General features: G+C 38.1%; 2 protein-coding genes across 3 annotated transcripts in view; one reads left to right on the plus strand and one right to left on the minus strand.

The window, feature by feature from the left end:
- The window catches only part of LOC111874322 (zinc finger protein 471-like), an 11,693-nt gene extending 4,149 nt beyond the window's left edge, over positions 1–7,544 (plus strand). For both annotated transcript variants that reach the window (XM_023869716.2, XM_023869715.2), the window contains exon 3: positions 4,723–7,544. In XM_023869716.2, the coding sequence (XP_023725484.1) occupies positions 4,723–5,239 (517 nt within the window). In that variant the 3' untranslated portion in view covers positions 5,240–7,544. The remainder of the gene's footprint in view (positions 1–4,722) is intronic.
- Positions 7,545–7,684: 140 nt separating this feature from the next.
- LOC111874321 (leucine-rich repeat-containing protein 15) overlaps positions 7,685–23,143 on the minus strand; it is a 40,443-nt gene continuing 24,984 nt past the window's right edge. Inside the window, exons 7-12 of the mRNA XM_023869714.2 lie at positions 22,180–22,373; positions 17,905–18,095; positions 16,699–16,958; positions 13,395–13,520; positions 11,047–11,205; positions 7,685–7,837 (exon numbers count right to left, since the gene is read on the minus strand). Of these exons, the coding sequence (XP_023725482.1) occupies positions 7,759–7,837; positions 11,047–11,205; positions 13,395–13,520; positions 16,699–16,958; positions 17,905–18,095; positions 22,180–22,373 (1,009 nt within the window). The 3' untranslated portion in view covers positions 7,685–7,758. The remainder of the gene's footprint in view (positions 7,838–11,046; positions 11,206–13,394; positions 13,521–16,698; positions 16,959–17,904; positions 18,096–22,179; positions 22,374–23,143) is intronic.

The raw sequence follows: 23,143 nt of genomic DNA on the forward strand, positions 1-23,143 counted from the left end.
AGGGCATAACTGCAGGAGGTGATTTCCTAGGTCTTTGTAATCAAAAAAGTTCATATAAACATGTGTCCGATTTTGGACAGTTACGGAGTTATGACTGTTTTAAACTCAGAATAGAAGGTAATGATTACTGACAATAAACGGAACAAAATAATAAACCAGCATAATACATGATACATTTAAAGTATGAATGTAAAGTTAACTTCGTGAAATTACCTTTAATTTGAATTTATTGGTACTTAAAGCTGATTTTTGAAAATGCCACCGCCGGCCGCAACATAGGCTGCCGCTTGGTTGTGAACCGCGCTGGACATACCAACCCTCCCCACTTTAGGTACATCTCAAGTGTCGAGATAATGAGAGCACTCTGTCTGTAGCTGGCTAAAAATAGCGACTGGCCAGCTGACAGACGCGGTTCACACGAGGGAGTGTACGGGAATGAAAAAACGGTCATAACACCGTAACCGTCCAAAGTCTGACACATGTTTATATGAACTTGTTTGATCACAAAGACCTAGGAAATCACCTCCTTCAGTTAAGTTTTAATTCCTTAAAGGTTGAGGGCTGGATAAATTGCTGCTGGTCCTCACTAGCACAGTCATTCTTAGTTCCAAGTCACATGGGACTAATGAACATATTTTGCTGTCTCACAACTCAGGAGTCGTGCACCTCCACTGCCATAAAGGCTGAGATTTTTCTAAACCATATACATAAGGATTTAGTTTGTGCCTCATAAAAACACATTACATATCCACTGCAAAGATCAGCTGGTTAATGCTGTTTAGGTAAACAATCAACAATTATTATGAGCAACTATGCGAAACACACAGATACGCTCTGTGGACAGAATGCAGAGTTTTAGTATATTAAAACAGGTGGTACATATAGAACCACTGGGCTTTGAAGGGTTAAATTTAGGTTGTATTTTTTGAGTCCTAGGTAAGAAATATTTAGCACACAGTTCTGCAACTTTTACGTGAAACTAGCAGAAATCTGGTTGAAATTTGAAAAGGAAATTGTTATACTTATCATCATTACAGGACACTAAACTTGACAGAACAATGTGACTAAGTGGTACTGCTATTTAGAAGTACACTGTGAGCATGTTTTTTTTTTCTTTTGTCCAAGGTGGGCGCTGTAATACGATAGAAATTCAAGCACATTTTCCACTGCTGTTTATTATTGCTATTGTTTGTGCCTCTTCATAACTGCTATCAGCCTTGCTGACATACACAACTAAAGTGTTAGCCTTTTGTAAATCTGAGACTTGTTCAAATGAAGCATATTCAGGGATTGTGTAAGATTTGAGGTTTTCACAGTGGTGACTGAAGAAAGCAGTCTTCTGGGATGTGGCACCGTGTAGATCTTCTGTTAACTGATGTTTCGGAGAACGTATCGCCTCAAGACAAGAAGAAATCCGTGAGCAAACCAGTGTGAGCAGGTGCAACAGACTGAGTCCAGTCGAGTAAACCCAGCTGTATAAGAGTAGGAAGCGAAGTGAGAGGGGCTACATGGGGAATCAGTAGAGAGGGTGGAGGGGAAGGGTCTGGGGAGGTGGGCCAGCAGGTAACAGGCCACAGCAGGTATAGAGTATGTGTGGGGGGGGGTGAGAAAAGGCAAGGTTAAATGGAGGGCATTAACCCTGAAGCTTGGGGGTTGCGAAGCAAGTCGGGCACGGACCTGCATGGCCTTGTGGATCTGGCATCAAGTCCTGGAGGTTTCTTGAGAGAACAGATGAGAGGCTTCCATGACTTGCTGAGACAAAACCCCACCTCTCTGTTCATATTGTCCTGATGGAGTTCAATCTCAATGGCCCCCCTAATGATGCGATCCATATATTGGGTCTTTGTGGTGAGGATGGAGGTATTCTGAAGCTGAATGCGGTGTTCCAAGTCGATGCTGTGTTCAGGCACAGCTGACTTATCTAGATGTTTGAGACGGATGTGCTGCTGCTGCTCCTTGAACCTCATGTCCACAGAACGGCCCGTCTGCCCAATACAGACCTTGCTGCACTTGCAGGGGATTCTGTATACACCCGGTGTCCTTAGTCGCAGACTATCTTTGACCAGCTGGAGGAAACTAGATAATTTCTTTGGAGGCAGGCCCACTGATTTGATGTTGTTCTGGGACAGACTATGCTGATACAGTTGAATGTAGTCCCGACATAGGGCAGGAAGGCAACTGAGCCCAGTTTATTGTCGGGTCAACTGATGTTCAGCCGATGGTTGAGAACTCTGTGGATCTGCCAGTTGTTATATTTGCTCTGCCTGAAAATGTCCCCCAGGAGCACCAACTCCGCATGTAGGCTGTCTTGGTCGCATAGAGCTCAAGCCCTGTACACCAATGTGGAAAGTACAGCTTGCTTGTTGGAAGGGTGGTGGTGGGACATAGTGTTAAGGTAGAGGTTTGTATGGGTGGATTTGTGGTACACTGTATGGCCCAGAGAACTGTCGGGTCTCCTGTAAATATCTATATCCAGGAAGGGGAGGTGGCTCTCAATTTCAGTCTCCATTGTGAACCGAATGCACTGGTGGATGCAATTTAGGTGGTTCAGGAAGTCCTTAAGCTTGTCGGGCCCACGTGGCCAGATGATGGTGTCGTCTACGTAGCCAAACCAGCAGCGGGGCTTGTGCAGAGCCAAGCCAAGTGCCCTCTCCTCGAAGTTCTCCATATATAAGTTCATGATGACCGGCGGCAGTGGCGAGCCCATCACCACACCATCGGTTTGTTCATAGAACTGGCCATAAGAGTCTCAAGACATTTCGAAGAAGATATCTTGAGATCGAGTCATTAGGGAGGCCATTGAGATTGACCTCCATCCCAACAATATGAACAGAGAGGTGGGGTTTTGTCTCGGCAAGTCATGGAAGCCTCTCATCTGTTCNGGTTTACTCGACTGGACTCAGTCTGTTGCACCTGCTCATGGATTTCTTCTTGTCTTTACCCTGAAGATGGAGGCAATACATTCCTCCGAAATGACGGTTAACTTGAATCTAGCCCATTAGTGCTTCCTTCAAGGGGGTAGAACACATGGAAGTCACATGATGAGATGTCTGGGCTGTATGGGGGATAGTCCAATGCCAGCTTGTGCATGGGGTGCAGTGTACTGAACTGTACAGACCACATGCAAATGTACATTATTTTGCAGCATGATTACACCCATCATGAGCATGCTGGAACCATTTTGCATGATGTTGGTATGAAGGTCTTGGGGGGTTAGGTTTCATGGTAGTGTTGTGTGTTGATTGTGATGTCGTAGTCCTTGAGAGAAGTGAATAATACATTCTGTTTGGTCAAATTCTGTGTCTGGAATGCCATCATGTAACTGTGTTACACTGTTCCATTTGCTCTAATGCATCCATCCTCTCAATAATTGCTAGTGTTTCATACACACAACCATGAGGTCACCTTTGACTGGTCATATTTTTCAGCAGTGCACTAAATAGATTTCATTTAAACAACCATATTTTGACATGAAAGAACAGAGTTCCCAAAATGCAACTTCAAGACAGTAACGTCCATGTATTTATCATCCATTAATATTGCAACACTTGTTTATTCACCACTTAATCTTAATTTTAGTGTAACACTTTACACTTTGACACACTCCACTCTCTCCACTCCTCACAACCAGGGCATATAAATACATGAACAAACACACTGCATCCAACTAGTAAAGACAACACCACAGGCTGTGGAGGAAACATGCAAACCAGGGGCATGTGAGTATAAAGTAAACAAACATAACATAATAACAATAGCAAACAATTAGAAAACAGTATTAACCTAGGGATCTTATAAATTACAGATTGCAGACATAACTGAAAAGTAGGCTATGAGCGTGAAGGGCAAGCTGCTGCAACAAAACACCCAGGACAGGCATGCATTTATGAACAATGGATGACACCCCTTGTGAGATGAAATAGAATGCACCAAAATAACTTGGGTTTAATAGAAATTTTAATGGATTTTATCTTGTTTTACCTTGAAAAGAGAATTACAGCATGTGATTTTGTCACGGACTAACACAGTGTAGCAGTTTTAACATAATTTAATACAATATTTGCAACATATCAAGACACCTGAAGATGGCCATTTGGGGCCGAAACATGTCGTGTCAAAGTGTAAAACATTAAACTAAAATTAAGATTAAGTGGTGAATAAACAAGTGTTGCAATATTGATGGACGATAAATACATGGGCGTTAAGTTAAACAATTGCAACAGGATAACGAAATACAGAATTTCAAGACAGTAACTTACTTGCCTGTGGTCTTGCAGGGTATGTTATGTAAATATCATTGAAAGCTCAACTTTTAATATCAAGTAGTAAAAATAATATATTTTTAATTTGTTTTATACATCTCACAGTTGATAAGTTGTTTGTTTAGTAAATGTTAATGCATTTAGATAAAAAATAAAACTGTTTTCACCATTGGTTTGCATTAACTTTCATATGGTGAACAAGCAAGCATATTTCTGGAGCTGCATTGAGGGATATTGAAGGCAAATAACACATTAACTCTTCAAATAGTGTTGGTATTCTAATTTGCTGATGTAGACCAGAATCATGTTTATTAGGGCCCATACTACAAGATTTATTTAAAATCTGGTGAATAATTTGGGACTTAAATGATGAGGTATATAGTGTGTCAGTTGTTATGCATACATGTGATGCATGCCTGAGAAGAATTTTGAAATAAAATCATAACTTATTTTTTTGCAGTATGGGTTCATACATTCAGCAGCAGAGAGATCCGATATCGACCAAGTGTGACGTACCTATGCATCTTCAGAATTTATATGTGAATCAGAATAATACTTCTGATTCTTTCATAGATAAGTCTGAAGAAATGTCTGCTTGCACCAGGAAAGCTGTAAGAACAAGGAGAATATATGGATGTCAGTTCTGTATTAAAACATTTTCATATCCATCTGATCTAGATTTACATACCCGAATGATTCATACTAAATGCAGAAGCAAAGTCTGTGAAGCAGAGTTAAAGAGGTCAAGTGAACAAGGAAAAGTGCATGAGTGCAGGAATTGTTGTAAGCAGACTTATGGATTATTCAAGAATTTCAGTAGATGCAATAATCATGTTGAGCCATATTCTGCACATAAAATCAGATGTAAATCATGTGGCGAAAGCTACAGTCGGTGTTATTTCTCAAAGGTGTGTTGCAGAAGCGGACGTGATATGACTAAAATTGATTCTAAGATGAGGGATTTTTACTTTTTTTAATTTTGTACCAGTTTCTTCTTTAACAAATAATTGTTGGTTGGTTCATTTATCACAGATGCATGAATAAATCCAAACAAGGAGACCTCAAAAAATGTTTGGATGAATGGATGACAACCCCAAGCAAAATATCAAAATATTAATCAAATTTTAACTGTTTTATTGATTTTAATTAAGGACAATTTCTTTAAAATTAAGAGATAACTGCATTCACGTGTGATACGAGAAGTTGGACATACCATACATTGTAACAATTGTAGCGAATTGGAGACACCTCATTGTGGCTGTGTATGGCTGAAGCATGTTGAGAAGGAAAAGGGACAATAAGTTGTATTGTAGATGGAAATGTATTGTATAAAAGTATCACAAATGAGGGTAGGATCTAAGTTAGTAAAGATGTTTTGGGGTGTGGGTGTTGGTTCCCATGCTCAACCCCCAACCTGGAGGATATTGCAGGATTAAAAGTAATTTGTCCTTAATCCTTTCTGGTCCATTTATGACTCCTGCATAAATTTTTAAATTTCGGGGGGTTTGCTGTAATATGATGTCTTGAATTATCAATTTCTTGTGTTTATATATGGGCGTGTGTGTGTGTGTGTGTGTGTGCGTGCGGGCAGTAGTTAATGTCTCATGGTTGTAGCTTGAAGGCCTCAAGCTTGATGTTCTACAGGCCCCAGTGCTCCAGTTGATTATAATTATAGTTATACAAAAGTAAACAAGTTTGTAAAAGTATGTAATATACACTCAACAGGCATATCCAGTAGAAGGAATCATAAATGAAATAAGATTATAATGAACTCTTACTATATACACAGGATCTTCAAAAAATTTTTGAACTTTTTATTTTACAACCCTATTTTATTGATGATTACAAAAACAAAATACATCGTATTTCTACATATTGACTCTCCTTTTCAACACATTTTCCCAGTGCCCTGTAAATTTCTTAATGTCATCATAATAGAAAGTCTTTGGTTGTGCATGTAGCTGCTGATGGACCTTGTTTTTTGCGTTCTTGTAATGTTGAAATCTTCTTCCTCCTAGAGCTCCTTTAAGTGGTCCAAAAGGTGACAGTCAGATGGTGCAAAACCTGGACTGTGAGCTGGGTATTTCATGACTTCCCACTTCAATTTCCTGAGGGTTTCCAATGTGTGGGCTGCATATGGGGATAGGCATTGTTGTGCAACAACAGGATGCCTTCTAACAATCTCCCTCTTTTTTTAGAGTCGATTGCAGACTTCAGCTCTCCCTGTAGCATGTTAAAATAAGTTGCACTTGCAACAGTCGTTCTACATACCAGGTAGATCTCAAGTATAGGCCCTTGAGAATCCCAGAAGATGGTCAACATCAACTTGCCTGCTGATGGTTGCATCTTGAATTTCTTGCAACGGGTGATGACGGATGCTTCCACTGCATGCTCTTCCACTTGGTTATTGGTTGATAGTGATGAGCCCAGGTTTCATCACCTGTGATGATCTATTGCAGAAAGTTGTCACCTTTGCAATAAATGAGCCAAATGGCACGAACAAATGCCTAAGCACATGCGCTTCTGCTCATCTCTCAGTTCCTTAGGTACTCACCTGGCACACACTTCATGGAACTGAGGTTATTATGCACCACAGAACAGATAGACCCATTATTTATATTCAGTTGTTTTGCAGTTTTGTCGACCATCATTCTTCTGTTTTGAAGATTCAGTTCCATGGCTCTTCCTTCATCCTGCGTTGCTGTAGTTGTGGTTAGATGACCCAGAGCACTCTGCATTAGTCATGGTCGTATGGCCATTTTTAAACATTTCAGTCCACATATACATGACTATGTGAGAAAGAGCACACATGTGCTGATGAATTAATCCAAATGGTACACCTACTGATCACAGATCGTTGCTCCTCCTTGGTGCAATTCTCAAGTTTTGCTGCCATGTTCACTGCTTCATAGGAACTGTCACACTAACTGCAAGGTTAACAGGCTTGCCTTGCCACCATGACACCCTACAATACCCCATCACCCCTCCCACTATTTCTGTTTTCTTCGAAAAATATAAAAGTGTGGGAACTTTTTGAAGATTCTTTGTAGTAAAACAATATTAAACTGAGGTGCATCTATTGACTATTAGGTGATTAGGTGATTATATTCAAACTAGTGAAAAATGAAAAGTGTATAGGCCAGCTAAGGAAGAAATAATTTGTATTAAGGCTTCAGTTTTAAAATACACTAAATGAAACCTAAATGTGTAAATTAATGTATGCTTTAGAGTTATGTTGTAATAGAGAGGTATGTTAAAAGAATAAAACAAATCTACTTTTGACACAGTGTAACTCAATAAAGGTTTTCTTTTGCTTTTTCATAAATGTGGTTGTGTTTTGGAGTCCATGGTTGACCTTGAATGCAAGTTTGAAATTATACTTGCATGTAATTGCGACTGTCCAACATGTCCAATCTGAATGAAAATTAAAATGGCTTGACAATCTTTTTGGTAAATTTTCCTGTTATCATATTTCATGAAAATGGATTCTTTGGTTCTAGAGTTCCATGTACACGAATAGATGGTCAGGCGGTCTCAGCAAACTTAATAGGTGTACCAAATGGTTGCAGACACTCCTGTAAAGGAAGTTGAAAGTGTATGAGTGTTACATGGTCAGAAATTTGTATTATTCCGAATGAAAAATACTATTTGGCAAATATTCTATCCTTAGTAAACAATTATATCTTTGTGAGTTCCATTGGATGCAGATCTCATGAGCACCTGGGTGGTAATATCCTAAGTTATGGTTGGTTGCACCCAGTTTTTCTGCATTATGTGGGTTCGATGCTCTTCTATAATGATCAAATTGAATTCTCCTAAAATTACAGTATTATTAAAATTATATTTTACTCTAAGGAAAGAATAATGGGAGCTGTGGTAGCACAGTTGGTATAGCGACTGGCTGAGGGCTGGACAACAGGTTGGCGTTCAAATCTTGATAGGGTCAAGAATTTTCTCTTCTCTGTTTTGTCCAGAATGGTTATGAGGCCCATCCAGCCTCCTGTCAAAGGTGTACCGGGGGCTCTTTCCCTGGGGGATAAAGCGGCTGGTGCGTGAACCTGACCACTCACCTTGAACTAGTGCTTAGGTCAAGAAAATATGGATCTGTACGTCCACTCCTCCATATGCCTTCATGGCATGTTGTTTAATTAGTTAAGCACAAGGACAACTTTCCCTGTAAGTGATGAATACAAAAACTCGCCAGTGACCAGATGAGAACTCAGTACGATAAACTGCACATTAAAAAATTCTTGTGTAATAGCATCGTCACAAAAGAAGTAAGGACCAGTGATGACTTCAGTGGGAACTCCTGCCAATATCATCATGTGCAAACTGTGTTGCTGCAGTTCTTCATTGTATTGTGGCTTTTACTAATTTTAGTAATGTCTGCTGCAGATATTGCTCATATTAACACTTTTTGTCTGGTAATATTACATAATGATGAACTGCAGAGAAAATTCTTTCACTGAAATTTGATATTCTCCCTATATATATATATGTGTGTGTGTGTGTGTTTGTGTGTCCCTGTCTTTAAATTCATTTACAAGTACTTGTTAGGAGTTAGAAAGTTAGAACTTTTTCACAAATTATTGCATTGTGAATGTAGATATATTCAGTCCATATGATGCTTTATGTGAGGATATTATTTCTCTGGAATATTGATCTGGCCAAACATTCGACAGAATATATGAGACAAACTCCATCTTAAGTGCAACAATTTAATTGTAGTTCTTCCTTCTTTCCTTCCTCTACACTACATGTTTCGGCCCTAAATGGCCATCATCAGGTGTATATAGGGCCGAAACATGTAGCGTGGAGGAAGGAAAGAAGGAAGAACTACAATTAAATTGTTGCACTTAAGATGGAGTTTGTCTCATATATTGTGTGAGTGTAACAGGATGCTTAAATATAATATTTGACAAAATAATTGTCTTTTGCTACAACTTTATCTTGAATCTGTCTCAAACATTTTCTCTCTTAAGAAGTTGATTCACCACTTCACTACCAAATCACGTTAAAAATCTTGTTTAATATCTGAAAACGTGATGTCTTTTTTACAAACTCTAACACATGCAGTCAAACATGTTTCAGTCTTGAGTTCTGCACTTCACTTTTATTTGACTGACGTTACCCAGGGATAAGGACAATACCAGAACATTATTAAGCAATGTTATCTGAGTGTGTCAATTTTATGAAACTGATTTAGTGTTATGACCTCTCTGCACAGTTGTGTATAGCCTTGGGGACATTGAGCTATATACACACAAAGTATACTGTATTTTTCCAAATTCAGTGCCTATACATTTTTTGACACTTTTCTTTCTTATGGAAAGAACTGATCGTATGAGATCACCATGCTGTCTGTATATATCTATGCCCATAGTTTCGGCTTTTGAGCAGTTTATAGTTTGGTATGAATATTGTGCCTATGGAGGCTACTCCAGTGCTGTGCCTTTTCATTTTCTGCAGTCACTAATAGTATGATGGACACAGAAACGTGTGTGAATGAAACAAGCTACTTAATTGTAGGGTCCTGATATGATGTGTGGCAATAGATCTTAAAAAAAAAATGCAATTCTTTCCTCCTTTATAAAAATGTAAAATAATAATATTCATGCTGTATGAAAATTTTATTCAGCTTTCAGTCTGATGGCACAAACTAATAAACTGTTGAAGCTAGGTGTCTAAAATTTCCATGGATATACGTAGATCATTCTATATGAAATATCATAAGTCAACAGTTAAAATCATGGTGACAATGTGAAGCTTTGTGGTTGTATCTGATGTAATGTAGGTAGAATCTGTACTTAATGAGTTATAAAAAAATTAAATAAAGTATCGTAACTGTGGTAATAGGAATAGATCTGTAGGACTAGAAATCTGTGGAATAGGAAATTGGGATTTATGAGTTCCATTGAGAATTTCTTGTTCTCTATATCAGTTGTACCATCATTTATTGAACAACTTCTAAACATAGTAAACAGCTATTAATATATTACATATACATACATCCATGTTTTTAATTAAATTCTTTTTTACATTTTGGTTTTATGAAAATTATCCAACTTGATGCGTGTCATTGGAGGCAGCCTATAAGAAGATGAATTATGCTTTCATTTCTCTTGTAACTAACAAGGAATGTAAACTAGAAATACCACTTCTTAATTTATTTCCTGCATCACAGTTAGGACTGTTTATTTTAGGAGATTTCTGTTGTTGGTAATTCTGTATTCCATAGTGTTAAAATGAAATGAAAATTTAAAAGAATATATGCTTTGTATTAAACTTGTTGACTCATTAGCAGACTCAACTTAGCGATGAGAATCATACCCATGAGGCAAAGTGTTTTGCTTACCTGATTTTATAATCCACTGAATCTTTGTTGAAGGACGTATTAATAGAACAGTGGAAACTTATGAATTATGGAGAATGGAGCACCAATAGCATGTTTGGAGTTTCCCCATCTCTGATTATTTAGAAGAACTTTATTTTCGATTTGTGGTTTTGCTGTGTACTGTGTTTCCAGAGACTGAACCTCTTCATCTACTCATTAATTTCTCATGGTTTTAATTCTAGAAAATTATGTAATTTACAGCATAGTTCTAATATTTGATCCATTAATCTTCAGAAGAAAAGATTATATCTGTGGTGGGTTTTACTTTAATATTTTGTTGCCTAATGTGAAATAGAAACTTACTGGTAATAAAAGTAGCAAATACAAGTCATAGTAATGTCTCTATTAACACTTAATAACATTCATATTATTTTGCAGAGATAAGCTCACATTATGGGTAAACGTGGACTTAACTTGGTCATGCTTGCCCATTGTCCATTGCAGAGATCATCAAATGCCATCTCTTCAATATGCTGTCCACCAAGATCTCCAGGTCCATGACATGTAGGGTTTGAGTCCCAGACTTTGTGCTTATTTTCACGTAACCATCTAAAAATACAATGTAGAAATTTTGTCATACCTTTCCTGATTCACCATACATTGTTATTTGATTTAAGAATTCATACATAGCGTCCTGTACAATGGGTAATGTGGCCTGTTTACCCAGGGGTAAAGTGGCAGGGTCATGAAAGTGACCACTCACTCCTGTCTAGTGGTGAAGTTAAGAATGGTGGAGCTAGAAATCCACTCCCCCATACATGTTCATGGCATAGTACCAAATTAATTAAGCACAGGGATAACTTTACTTTTTTATGTTTTTCAGATGAAGCCTGTTTTCATTTAGGTGTCCATGTAAACAAATGGAATGCACATTAGCAGTCTTCACGAAGTCCAGAGATTTTCACTGAAAATTTGTTACACAGTCAATGAATGTGGTGTGCATTTTCAAATATTGCCATATTTGGAACTTTCATCTTTCATGGTTTTCCATGTTTATTTTGATAAGTAAGGCATGGCTTCAGCAAGATGATTTGAGGCCTCAAACTGCCAGTACTATTTTGTATGTTCTGAAGGAAATGTGTGCAAACAAGGTGCTTGTCAACATATTTTCTCATATTCATGGTGAAGATTTGCGTGGCCATCTTTGTTACCAGATTTAAACCCATCCGACTTTTTCCTGTCTCAGGGATTCAGCGCTAATCCTCATACAGCTGATAATTTGTCTGAGAGTATAGCAAGAAGTATATTCAGTCTCCAGAGAAACTTTGGAAACAGCTGTGGAATCTCATCATTTAGCTTTGATGTGTAATCTCACAGGCAGGAGGATGTGTATATTGTAACATGCAGTCTCATTGCTGTGCCTGACCATGAGAAGGAACATGTGTTGCTTAATGGCCAGTGAACACGTCGACAATGTCCCTTGCAGTTACTAGGCAATTGCTCAGTAAACAGGTTCCCATGGCAATGGATATGCATGCAGCAGTTGAGGTATTATTGTATTATAACAATGGAAACAGTGTTTTTTTATGTGGTTTGTGCCGAAATGTTACGTATAAGCAGGGTTAGTTGAGATCTGGAGTTGGGTTGTCAGCAGTTTAGCTGATTGAAGTAATGTGAAGTAGCTGGTTGGTGAGTGAGAGAGCTCAGTTGTCAATTGTCAGTTGAAAGTCAGCCTGAGGAAAGAAGAGTAGGAAGTTGTGAAATGGCTGCCAGCCTGGGACCCACTTGTCAGTTGACAAGAGGACCTGAGCACGGGAAGCTGAATAATCTCCCTCGGTAGAGGCCATTGCTAGGACACGGCTATTGGAGATTGTAATAGACTGAGAGTACTAGTCTGTGTGTGTCTGTGATCTGTAAAGTGTAGTTACGAGTGATGGATACAAGCGGTCAATTAATCCAGTCACCAGTTCGTACCTCGTCTGTAGTCACATGCCTAAATATGTGACAATATCATGTTCCACATTGAAGACTTTCTGCATATGTGCAGTCGTTTTATAAGGAAAGATTATGAGGATTGTATGGTTTTAATTGTATGACAAAAAAAACTTCACTTGAAAGACAAAACAGTGTGCAGAACTCAAAATTTTGATGGGATTTTGAATTTCAGAAGTGGAGGGGCATCTGTCAGTGATGCTGATTGTTGCTAATGATGTCCAAATACAAGCAAAATAGATGAATATATGGTACAAATCAAGAAGTGTGTCACTATCCGCACGGAGATGGAATGTCATTTGGATCATGCCAAAGCATCGTGATGCCAGATATGAACATGCAGCGGATTTTTGCAGAATTTATGTGTGCTATTTTGGCTTCAGAAAACTCTTAACTAATTGGTATTTTTTTTAATTTGTTCAGTTTAAATAGGGAAGCAGAGAGTGCACATCATGCTACAGCAAAGACCATGGAGAGATAAAATATGAATGCATTCTGCTGCTGTAATCTGACCTAGGAAGCTTCATTCTCTTTCCTGGAGTATGTTTGCTTTGCTTATCATATTTCTAAGAGCATTCTGCAGTAGTATGTCCTTGTGAAATATAATTGTGAGAGTACAGTATTTCATTAGAAGTGAAATTTGTGATGAAACATGATTGTGAATAGTTTATGTCTTCTGATTCTGCTGTTTGTTTTCCATAATTTTATCTGTCAATTAGCTATTGCTAACATCAGTGTTATAAATAAACTTGACAGTTGATGTAATACTGATTCATAAGCTTCAGTGATTAATTTTATAGACTTACGTTGCAAGGTAGAGAATAGAGCAGTCACAGTGCCATGGATTTTTTGCCAGTGTGAGAGTCCTGAGTTTTGGAATGAAGTCCAATGATCCAGCAGAGATAAATTGAAGTTTGTTGCTGTCCACGTGCCTGAAGCCAGAACACACATTACATGTTACATGAATTTATTGTTAGTGTAGTCCAATAGAATGTACTATTAAGAACTTGTAAGTCTGCATTATGTTCTATTTCTATAAAGTTAATGTTAGTATGGTACTGTTCAACAAATGTCACTGATTCACTGTTTTATGTGTAGTGCATCCTTCTTAAACTTATTTAAAAGTTTCTTACATAACACAGTGCGTCTTTTTAACCTTATTTAAAAGTTTCTGTACATTACATTACATGTTTCGAATTATATTTGTTGTCATCAGGTGTTTAAAATTGTTGGTGAAAAGTGCTGTGCTTCCATTTACTGATTCTACTATCCAATGTGCAATGCCATATACATGCTTGTGTATTCCGTGTTGCTGAGTGGCTCTTCCTGTTCTGTTGTGTGTGTAGACCATGAGTGTATGATACATTTATTCAACATTATTTTAATGTACAGAACTATAAGGTTTATTTTGGACTATCCATCGTGTCCATAAGACAAAAAACCACAACGTTTTGGAGACTGGATCTGTCTCTGTCCTCAGGAGGACGGGGCAAGATAGACCTACTCAGTTTGGCCTGTTAGAAAGAGCCAGTCTCAATCACACCCACCTGAGGACGGAGACAAATCCAGTCTCCGAAACGTTGTGGTTTTTTATCTTATATATACCAGATGATGGATAGAGTCCAAAATAAACCTTATAGTTCTGTACAGCATACACTATCATCAGAGTCCTTTAAAGTCTATTTTTTTAATGTGTTTATCACTATAATCAAAATGATTTAGCTATCGGTGGAAGTGATATAATTATACGTTGCAGTCGTCTTGGCACTTCGCATAAAGTGTTGAGCTGCTCAGGTGGAAGAGTCAGATGCTTCTTCCATAAACTCTGTCTGCAGAGGTTCAGAGAATTAATGGAACTGCCAAACCCACATCCTACGCACATAGCGATTTCTGTTAATTTTGCTCCAGAAGAGCGTTCCAGAGGTACCATGAAGCAAGCTGACTGATTCCTAGCCCTTGCTACCGTGCTTTACATGCGTGATAGCATTCACTTCATTCTGTTATTTCCTGTGTTGAAATACCATGTAAGAGTTACGTATTGGAGTGGGTATTCATGTATGATACCTGTGTGAAAAGCGGTTCTGTTAGAAAAGTAAGGAGAAGTTTCCAGTGTAAATTTCATAATGGTACAGTTCTACGAGTACATTGAAAAACGTTATATGTAGAATTGTAAATAATGGTTGGTTGAGAGAGAATCAAAATGTATGCTGGCTGAAGAGAGAATGGATGAAATCAGTGCTCAGCTTGAACATTCTGCTCAGAAATTTCTCATATGCCATGCACATTAGACTGGGATTTCAAGTTTTAAGTTTTCTCTGTTTCAGAGGAGAATTTTAAGGCGTGAATGTAAATTTTTTATGGAGTTGCCAGGAGTGTGTGCAGAAGAACAGAGCTTTTCCAGCATCTGCTGTAATCTGAATAAGTTTTATTTTTGATGTGTTTGTCACTTTCATAAGCAACCCAAAACTTCATTGCCCAACTTGACAGGAGTGTCTTGAGCATGCCAACACTTTGCCACAAGACTTACAATGGTGGCACTGTACTTCGCTGTTCACACATCATTTAGAGCAATAGCTCTTAACCTTTGTGAGACCGCTGCCTGGTAAATTGTTTTTTCTATAAGACGTTCCAGTATAATTGATGCCAGAGCCAAGTACTGGGTCATTTCCCGGCAGTTGAGAAACACTGCTTTAGAAACATAAATGGCTTGTAGCATCACAAGTTTTAATATCGCCTACTCATTTGCATCCAGATATAAAAATATATCTGAATATTTTTTTTTGCGTGTATTACCATGTCAGCAGTTCTTGACTGTTTTGAGGATACATACAGTAAAACATCATTATAATGTGGCACTGTACAGTGGATTCAGATATACTGCAAGTCAAGTCATGTATCCAAAAATTATCCACTTATGTTCTTGGTAACCAGCTTTGTTTCAAATTTTGCCATGATTTTTTGATCATAAACAATTTGGTTCAAATGACTGTTTCTAATCAGTAGCTCTGAATGGGTAATGTGACCCTGCATGTGATTGGTGATTTGCTAGAGAGATGCTGATGCTCCTCTACACAAGCTATGGAAAAGTCCTCCAGTATTGGAATGCACATTGCACGTTGGAAATATGGGAAGATGACGGTGAGAATGAAGAAATCTGTGAGCATTGTAATTTGATATTAGATTTGATATAAACAAAATGTTCATGTAAAGAAAGTTTTCTCATGAAATTTCTCAGAATGTTGAGGGTTGCCTTTTGTCTTCTCATCTGCTGTCCAAAAACCTAAAAATTAGAATATACAAAACTATAATTTTGCCTGTGGTTCTGTATGGGTGTGAAACTTGGTCTCTGACATTAAGGGAGGAACATAGACTGAGGGTGTTTGAGAACAGGGTGTTAGGAGAATATTTGGGCCGAAGAGAGATGAAGTGACAGGAGGTTGGAGAAAACTGCATAATGAGGAGCTTCATAACTTGTACTCTTCTCCAAGTATAATTAGAATGATCAAGTGAAGGAGGATGAGGTGGGCAGGGCAGGTAGCACAACTGAGGGAGACGAATGCATATAGGATATTGGTGGGAAAGAGACCACTGGGAAGACAAAGGCGTAGATGGGTGGACAATATTAAAATGGATTTTGGAGAGATAGGATGGATGGTATGGATTGGATTGATCTGGCTTAGGATAGGGACCAGTGGAGGACTCGTGGAAATGGTAATGTACCTTTTGGTTCCATAAAATGGTGAGAAATTCTTGAGTAGCTGCAGAATTAGTGGCTCCTCAAGAAGGGCTCAGTTCCATGAGTAAGTAAGGAAGTTAGCTGAGGGTTGTCGATAAATATGGGTCTTTATTCTCTCTGCTGACATTTACATAACAATGGGGTTTTACTGTATTTCTTCTGCCTCAAGTTTGGAAGTGCCAAAGATAGATATATACGTTAAATGTAAGGACCTGTGCTAGAAAACCAGCGACAAGTATATGGAACCTTGTGGCCAACAGTTCTGTGGAACAACACAGATATTTTGTGTTGGCTTTGTTCTTAAGCTTTACATCATTAAGGAAACTAGTAGGTATAATTACTGAAATTATCATTTGGTTGTAAGTTAAACTCACAGTTTCAAAAGATTTGGTACATGAGAAAAGGCGGAGCCTTCAATACTTCTGAGTAGATTGTTGTTGACCAAGAGTGAGGAGAGGTTGCCCAAACCTTCCAGCATGTTTGAGCCAAGACATTCCAAGTTGTTGTTGAAGAGGAATAGCTTTTTAAGCATTTTCATGTGAAAGAACAATCCATCTGGTAGTTTCTCCAGGTAGTTTTGGCTCAGGTGCAACTCTTCCAACTCACTGAGTTCAGAGAATTCTTGTCCATCAAGCTGTGGATGGGAGAAATTGTTATAATAAATGTCGTTATTCTGTGACAAAAACTTTTCCAATCCAAATTTGTATTGATGGCAACTAATGTCTGCAATTGGTACATAAGTATCAAATAACCTCCTAACCTACCACATATGTACCTATAGAATTATATATATATATATATCTTTTAATTTTGACCCTTGAGTGGGTGCACTGGGTTCAAATAGCCATTTCCTTAATGTTCATTGGAAAAGTTTGTGTGCAATGACAACACAGCACACTATGAATCTGTGAGTATGTTTCAGTCTAATGGAGTGGAAGGGTGGTGGACCATTAAATGACTTTAAGAACTTATGCTGTTAGTAATGGAATTGTTTGGGTTGCGCCATAGCTCAAGCGTTTAGCCACTGGCTTCCCACCACCGTGGCCCGGATTCGATCAGTGGCCCTGGTCAAGTGGGATTTGTGGTGAACAAAGTGGCACTGGGGCAGGTTTTCTCAGAGTACTTCCCTTTCCACTGCCAATCTCTATTCCACCAATTGCTCCACAATCACCCTCACCTGGGGCTGGTAGAATAGGCCAAATTAAGGACAAATTAATTTTATTGAGTGTCGATTGTTGATTGACAGCATGTTTTTAAAATGCATCTGTGTATTTGCAGTCGATATCAAGTTGTCAGGAAATAAGCATGTATTTATGAGATTATTGTTTATTTATTTATGGTTTCAAAACCATTGAACACTATACTCAGTTTTAACAGTTTTATTGCAGATACGTTTAGTCTGTCTTAGTCATTTCCTTCCTGCATTCTGAACATGTAAGAGTTACCAACTAGTCTTCAGAATGGAAACTTCATCTACCCCTGTGTTTGACTGTGGTACTGGTCATATGTTTGGAGATCTCACAGTAATAAGAATTGGTTTAGTTATCTAGAATGTTAATGTTACTGATGGGAACATGTACTGAAGATATCCAATTGCTAGTTAGGTCCAGGTGCTTCAGATGTTTGAGATTGCTGAGTAGTTTTCGAGGGATAAAAGACAGATGATTTTTTCGTAAGGAGAGCTGCTCCAGAACTTCCAAGTCATCCAGTACTTCAGGTAGCTCCTGTATTAAATTGTCCTGGAGGCGAAGGCGTCTCAGTGAATACAGACCTATAAGGAAGACGTTAATATGATTGCCCAAATGAGTAAATGGATCATGTAGGTCATGACTTCAATACAAACCTACAGACATAGTCAATTTTTAAATACTAAAACAATGTTAGGCAGAAGTACTGGAACGGCAACTAGAGGGAAAAGATGAGATGAACAGCCAAGAGACTGATGAATAAGTGGTAGAGGATATAATGCAGTTGGTCCTTGACATTGGAAAGAGGTTTCCAGTCTGAAAATACAGAAGAATAAAGTTATTTTCATGCAGTTGTTAAATTATGATTTGAGAAAAGCGTATCATGTGCAGAGTTAGTGTCAAGTGGCATATGATTAATGAGTTGAGAAGAATATATGAGTGAGCACTTGTTATACTGTACTGGTATTTTCCTGCACAGTCTGAGGAAATGGATGAAATAGATCAGGATAGCCAGGTGTGGCCTGGATTTGAACCATCTTCACAAACATAAGTCAAACATTATAAAGGATAAAACAATTCCGTCCAGTGTGACTGTAAAAGTTTTTACTACTTCAATTCTTAACACCCTTGCATGTTTTGGTCCCTGTAGACCATCATTAGAGGGACATTGATACTCTTTGGAAACCACTATTACCATAGGTGTTCTGAGTGTTAAAATATACATACATACACATACAATGTTTGTAATGCATAATATATACAAAATCTAAAGTTTTCACGACTACAGCGGCTATCTTGGTATATTAAAGTTTTTAAAAAACTTTTGTTATTTAAGTTAAAAATTTTAACTTTAGATTTTTTATATATTGTGCATTACAAACATTGTATGTGTATGTATTTTAACAATCAGAACACCAATTGTACTAGTGGTTTTCAAAGAATATCGATGTCCCTCTGGTGATGGTCTATAGGGACCAAAACATGTTAGGGTGTTAAGAATTGAAGTAGTAAAAACTTCAACAGTCACACTGGATGGAATTGTTTTATCCTTTATAATATTGTTAGTGTGACAGACCAGAATGAAACAAATAAAAAAAAATAAGTCAAACATGTTACCACTCATCTAAACTTGCTACTAGTTGCTGCATATGACTACAGTAAGAGGATAAGTATTTATATTATTATTATTATTATTATTAATGGGGTGAACTGAGTCCACTTGGTACTGCAGCCACTATTGGCCTATTGTACTAGCCCCAAATGATGCATGATGGTGATTGTGGAGCAGTTGGTAGAAGGAAGGTTGGCAGGAGAAACTGAAGTACGTATACTTGGAGAAAATGTGACCCAATGCCAGTTTGTCCACCACAAATCCCATATGACCTGACCAGGGTTTTAACCTGGGCCACCGCGATGGGAAGCCAATGACTAACCGCCTGAGCTATGGCACAGCCAAGAGGACAGGTATATACACGAAGAGTTTGAAATTCCCAAATGAAACTCTTCCTGTCATCAATATCAAACTTTCCCACAGAGGGTCTTCTGATCATCAAAAATGACAATAAGAGCTTCTTTACTGTCATTTCAGTATTAACACAGAGGAGGAAATACAAATATGCTAAAGACCTATAAAAATGCTTTAATTAGTTGTGAGGACTCTGCTGTATAGTATGGAGTACTCTGAGGCTACATTTGGTTGATATGATGAAACAAAATTATGTCCAAGTTGGCAGTACATTTTGCATGCAAATATTAGGAACTCGACGAGATTATCCACTTAAGTATTTTGGGCAAAAATTGGGTGTCTAGATGAAAGGTATGGAAAATAAAAAAATAATATATATCTCAGAAACACTAATTGTCATAAATGTTACTGGTTTCTGTCTTCAGAGAGAAAAACTCTGAAAGTTTTCTTTTTTCAAGCCTGGCTTTGCGCATGCGCCTTCAAATTTCTTCCACCATGTTAGGAATCACCTGAACAGAGAAATGACTGGGAGATGGGTTGGCAGAGGTGGACCAATCACTTGGCCTCCAAGGTCGCCAGATTTAACCGCACTGGATATACTTGTGGGGTTGTGTGATGAACATTGTCTACCAGGTTAAGCCCAATGACCTGCAACACTATATGTAGAAAAAATGCTTTCTGATATATAGTTATTTTATTTTGGATACCTTTCACCTGGACATTCTGTATTTTTTCAAGATTTTTTGGAGTACAGAATGCAATTCTTTGCATGAAAGATGCTACATAAAACCTAAAAATTGAATATACTTAAAATGTTTGCAGTTTTCTCTCCATAAAATTTCCCTTCTAAAATTTGGATGTGCATCTTGCAGCCCAAATAATGTAGTAAGTTGGTATATATTGATGTTTTTTATTGTATATGATTGTACAGTCAGATCAGTAAGAAACATACCAAGTTTGTCAGAATATGTAACAACTTGGTATCTACGCTTATAGAATAATGCAATAAGTTAAATTAACTTGATTTAACTATACACAGGTCGCAGTAGAAGTATGGTTCCAAAGTTTCCTAAAAGATACGTACATGAATAGTAACATTAATGACTCTAAATATCCAATGAACATAAAAGTAAAAAAAGTAAATATATCCCTGTGACAGGCTGTGGAAGCCCATAGGGTTGTTAGATGTTGAAGGTCCCACATTTTCTACACAGTTGGCTCATAGATGGTGCAAGGTTGTCAGCCCTACACGCCGGCCGCCCTTTACCCTCAAGAATATCCCTGGTACTCATTTCTGTTAGAGGCTGAGTCGACCCCAGGGCCATAGTGCGGCTGGAAGGATTAGGTCAGTTGAAAAACATCCAATGACCTCGTTGGGATTTGAACCTGTGACCTTCCGGCCTGTAGCATAGTGCCTCAACCAACTATGCTTCCTCATGCCTGCCCCCCATGAACATAATTAGCAGCATGTAAATACATGATCAGCCACATGAACAATCTGTCTTTGACAAACATAATAAGTAATAAAGCATCTGTGCAAATGTATATCTTTTGTTTTAGTATGTAGCAATACCTCATAAATGACAAAGATTATAACAGCTTGCCATATGAAGATATCAAAATATAAGTATTCTCCAATTGTATTCTAGTTATTTTATGATGATTTATCTTCAGGGATTTTGTAATGTCACCTAGGATCAGGGCTCCAGAAATACAGTCTGTCACTCGCTTCAGGTGAATTAATGGGGATCAGTGACAAATATTAACATAATTTCTATGAAGCATATTTCTAGATAGATGGCAAGCGAATTTCCTAAGTGGCTGATAGATATAAATTTGTAAGATTTTAGATATTCACAGCAGTGAATATTTATATTGTGGTTTCCTGGGCTGTGGCATCATGTAGTCTGGCAGTTAGATACCAGCATGGGGCCGTTCCATAGCTCAAGTGGTTAGTTGCTGGCTTCCCACCGCGGAGGCCCTGGTTCGATCCCGCATCTGGTCAAGTGTGATTTGTGGTGGACAAAGTGGCGCTGGGACAGGTTTTCTCCGAGTACTTTGGTTTCCCCTGCCAATCTTCATTCCACCAATTGCTCCACAATCACCCTCACTTATCATCTGGGGCTGGTACAATAGGCCGCAGTACAAGGGACTTAGTCCCACCCCAGTAACACTAAAAAAGAACAGATACCAGCATTTCAAAAAACATTCGGTCCTCAGCAAAAATGATGAAGGAACTGAGTAACTTGACCCTTTGATTCAGAGGGCTTTGAGGTTTCCATGGCAGTACAGATTCCTGTTGTGACCTGACATTAGAGTGACATACCCTAAAGACAGAGACAGTAAGTTTCCCCAAAGCTTTGGTAGCCACCTGTCAGACTGTAAACAAGAAGAACACAGTGTGAATGGATTTAAGTTGTATTTCTGGAACTCTGGTTGATGTGCACTGTGATAATTAGGAATTGTGACTGGGAAAATGTGGTGAAAAGCCATTGCATATGTTATGACATTCATCTTGAGGTACTGAGGAAACCTATTCTTTCGAAAAGTCCATCTCCTGCTATGATATAAACCAAGTACATCACGAATGTAAACCATGCACACTTCTTCTGAGCAAATCTACTTGATGGCTATTTGTGAAGTGTTGAGATTTTCATGGGTGTTCAGCTATTTTCAGTAGAGGAGCTCTAGATAATAAGTACCTTTAAACACACCAGGCCGAATGTAAATTAATGCGTTGTTAGAGAGATCCAGTTCTTCCAATTGAACTAAGTCTTGAAAAATCTGTTCTGGGAGATCCTCCAGGGAATTCCCTGACAGGTCGATCACAGTCAGCTTTCTAGTGCATCGAAACAGTTCCTGAGGTATGCGTCGTAGTGTGTTCATTGATAAATCACTGAGGAGGAAAAAGAATAGCACTGTTCAATGCTGTGGAGCACTTCTCATGTAAGGGTCAAAGGCATGAGATGATTAGTCTGTGTCTAAAACATTTTGAGTGTGTGTCATCAGATGGTGATGCAGATTTTTATGCTATTTTAAAAAGTTACAGATTTCTCTTTTAAAAATGCAATTGTAACCAAAATTACCATACTGGAGATCTTGTTGAGTATAGAGGACTTTTCTACCATAAGGTTGGCCACTTAATTTATGATGTACCCCCACAGATGTTTTAGATACAGAAATATTACCAAGTTATTTAGGTGCTCTGGCTGTATCTTCATTAACTGTAATTGAAGAAAATTAATCTTGCCATACAGAAGCCTGTTTTGCTGGACACATGCAATGTCAAAAGAAAGTTTTTATCCCAAAAGTAAAATAATAATTGTGCTGTACGTCTGACATTCAATACAAGTATATATAAAGCAATGTAAATCGTAGAATCTCAACTGTATAGATGATGGTGAAAGTTTAATAATAATGCGTGTATTAAAGATAAGCAGCGACATGCACACAGGGAGCCTGCACAGAATAATACCTGAACGGTGCTGCAGACCTAGAGCAGGTATCCCTGTGAATTTTAAATTTTAAAATTTAAAAAAATTTTGAATTTAAATTATAGATTTTAAAAATACCAAAATTCAAAAATCAAATTGACGTATGTAAATTAACAAAGATTTTATACATATCTGACAGATATCAGCAAGGGGATTCTGATATATCGGGACC

The sequence above is a fragment of the Cryptotermes secundus genome, unplaced genomic scaffold (genome assembly GCF_002891405.2).
Source record: "Cryptotermes secundus unplaced genomic scaffold, Csec_1.0 scaffold2323, whole genome shotgun sequence".
NCBI classification, from domain to species: domain Eukaryota; kingdom Metazoa; phylum Arthropoda; class Insecta; order Blattodea; family Kalotermitidae; genus Cryptotermes; species Cryptotermes secundus.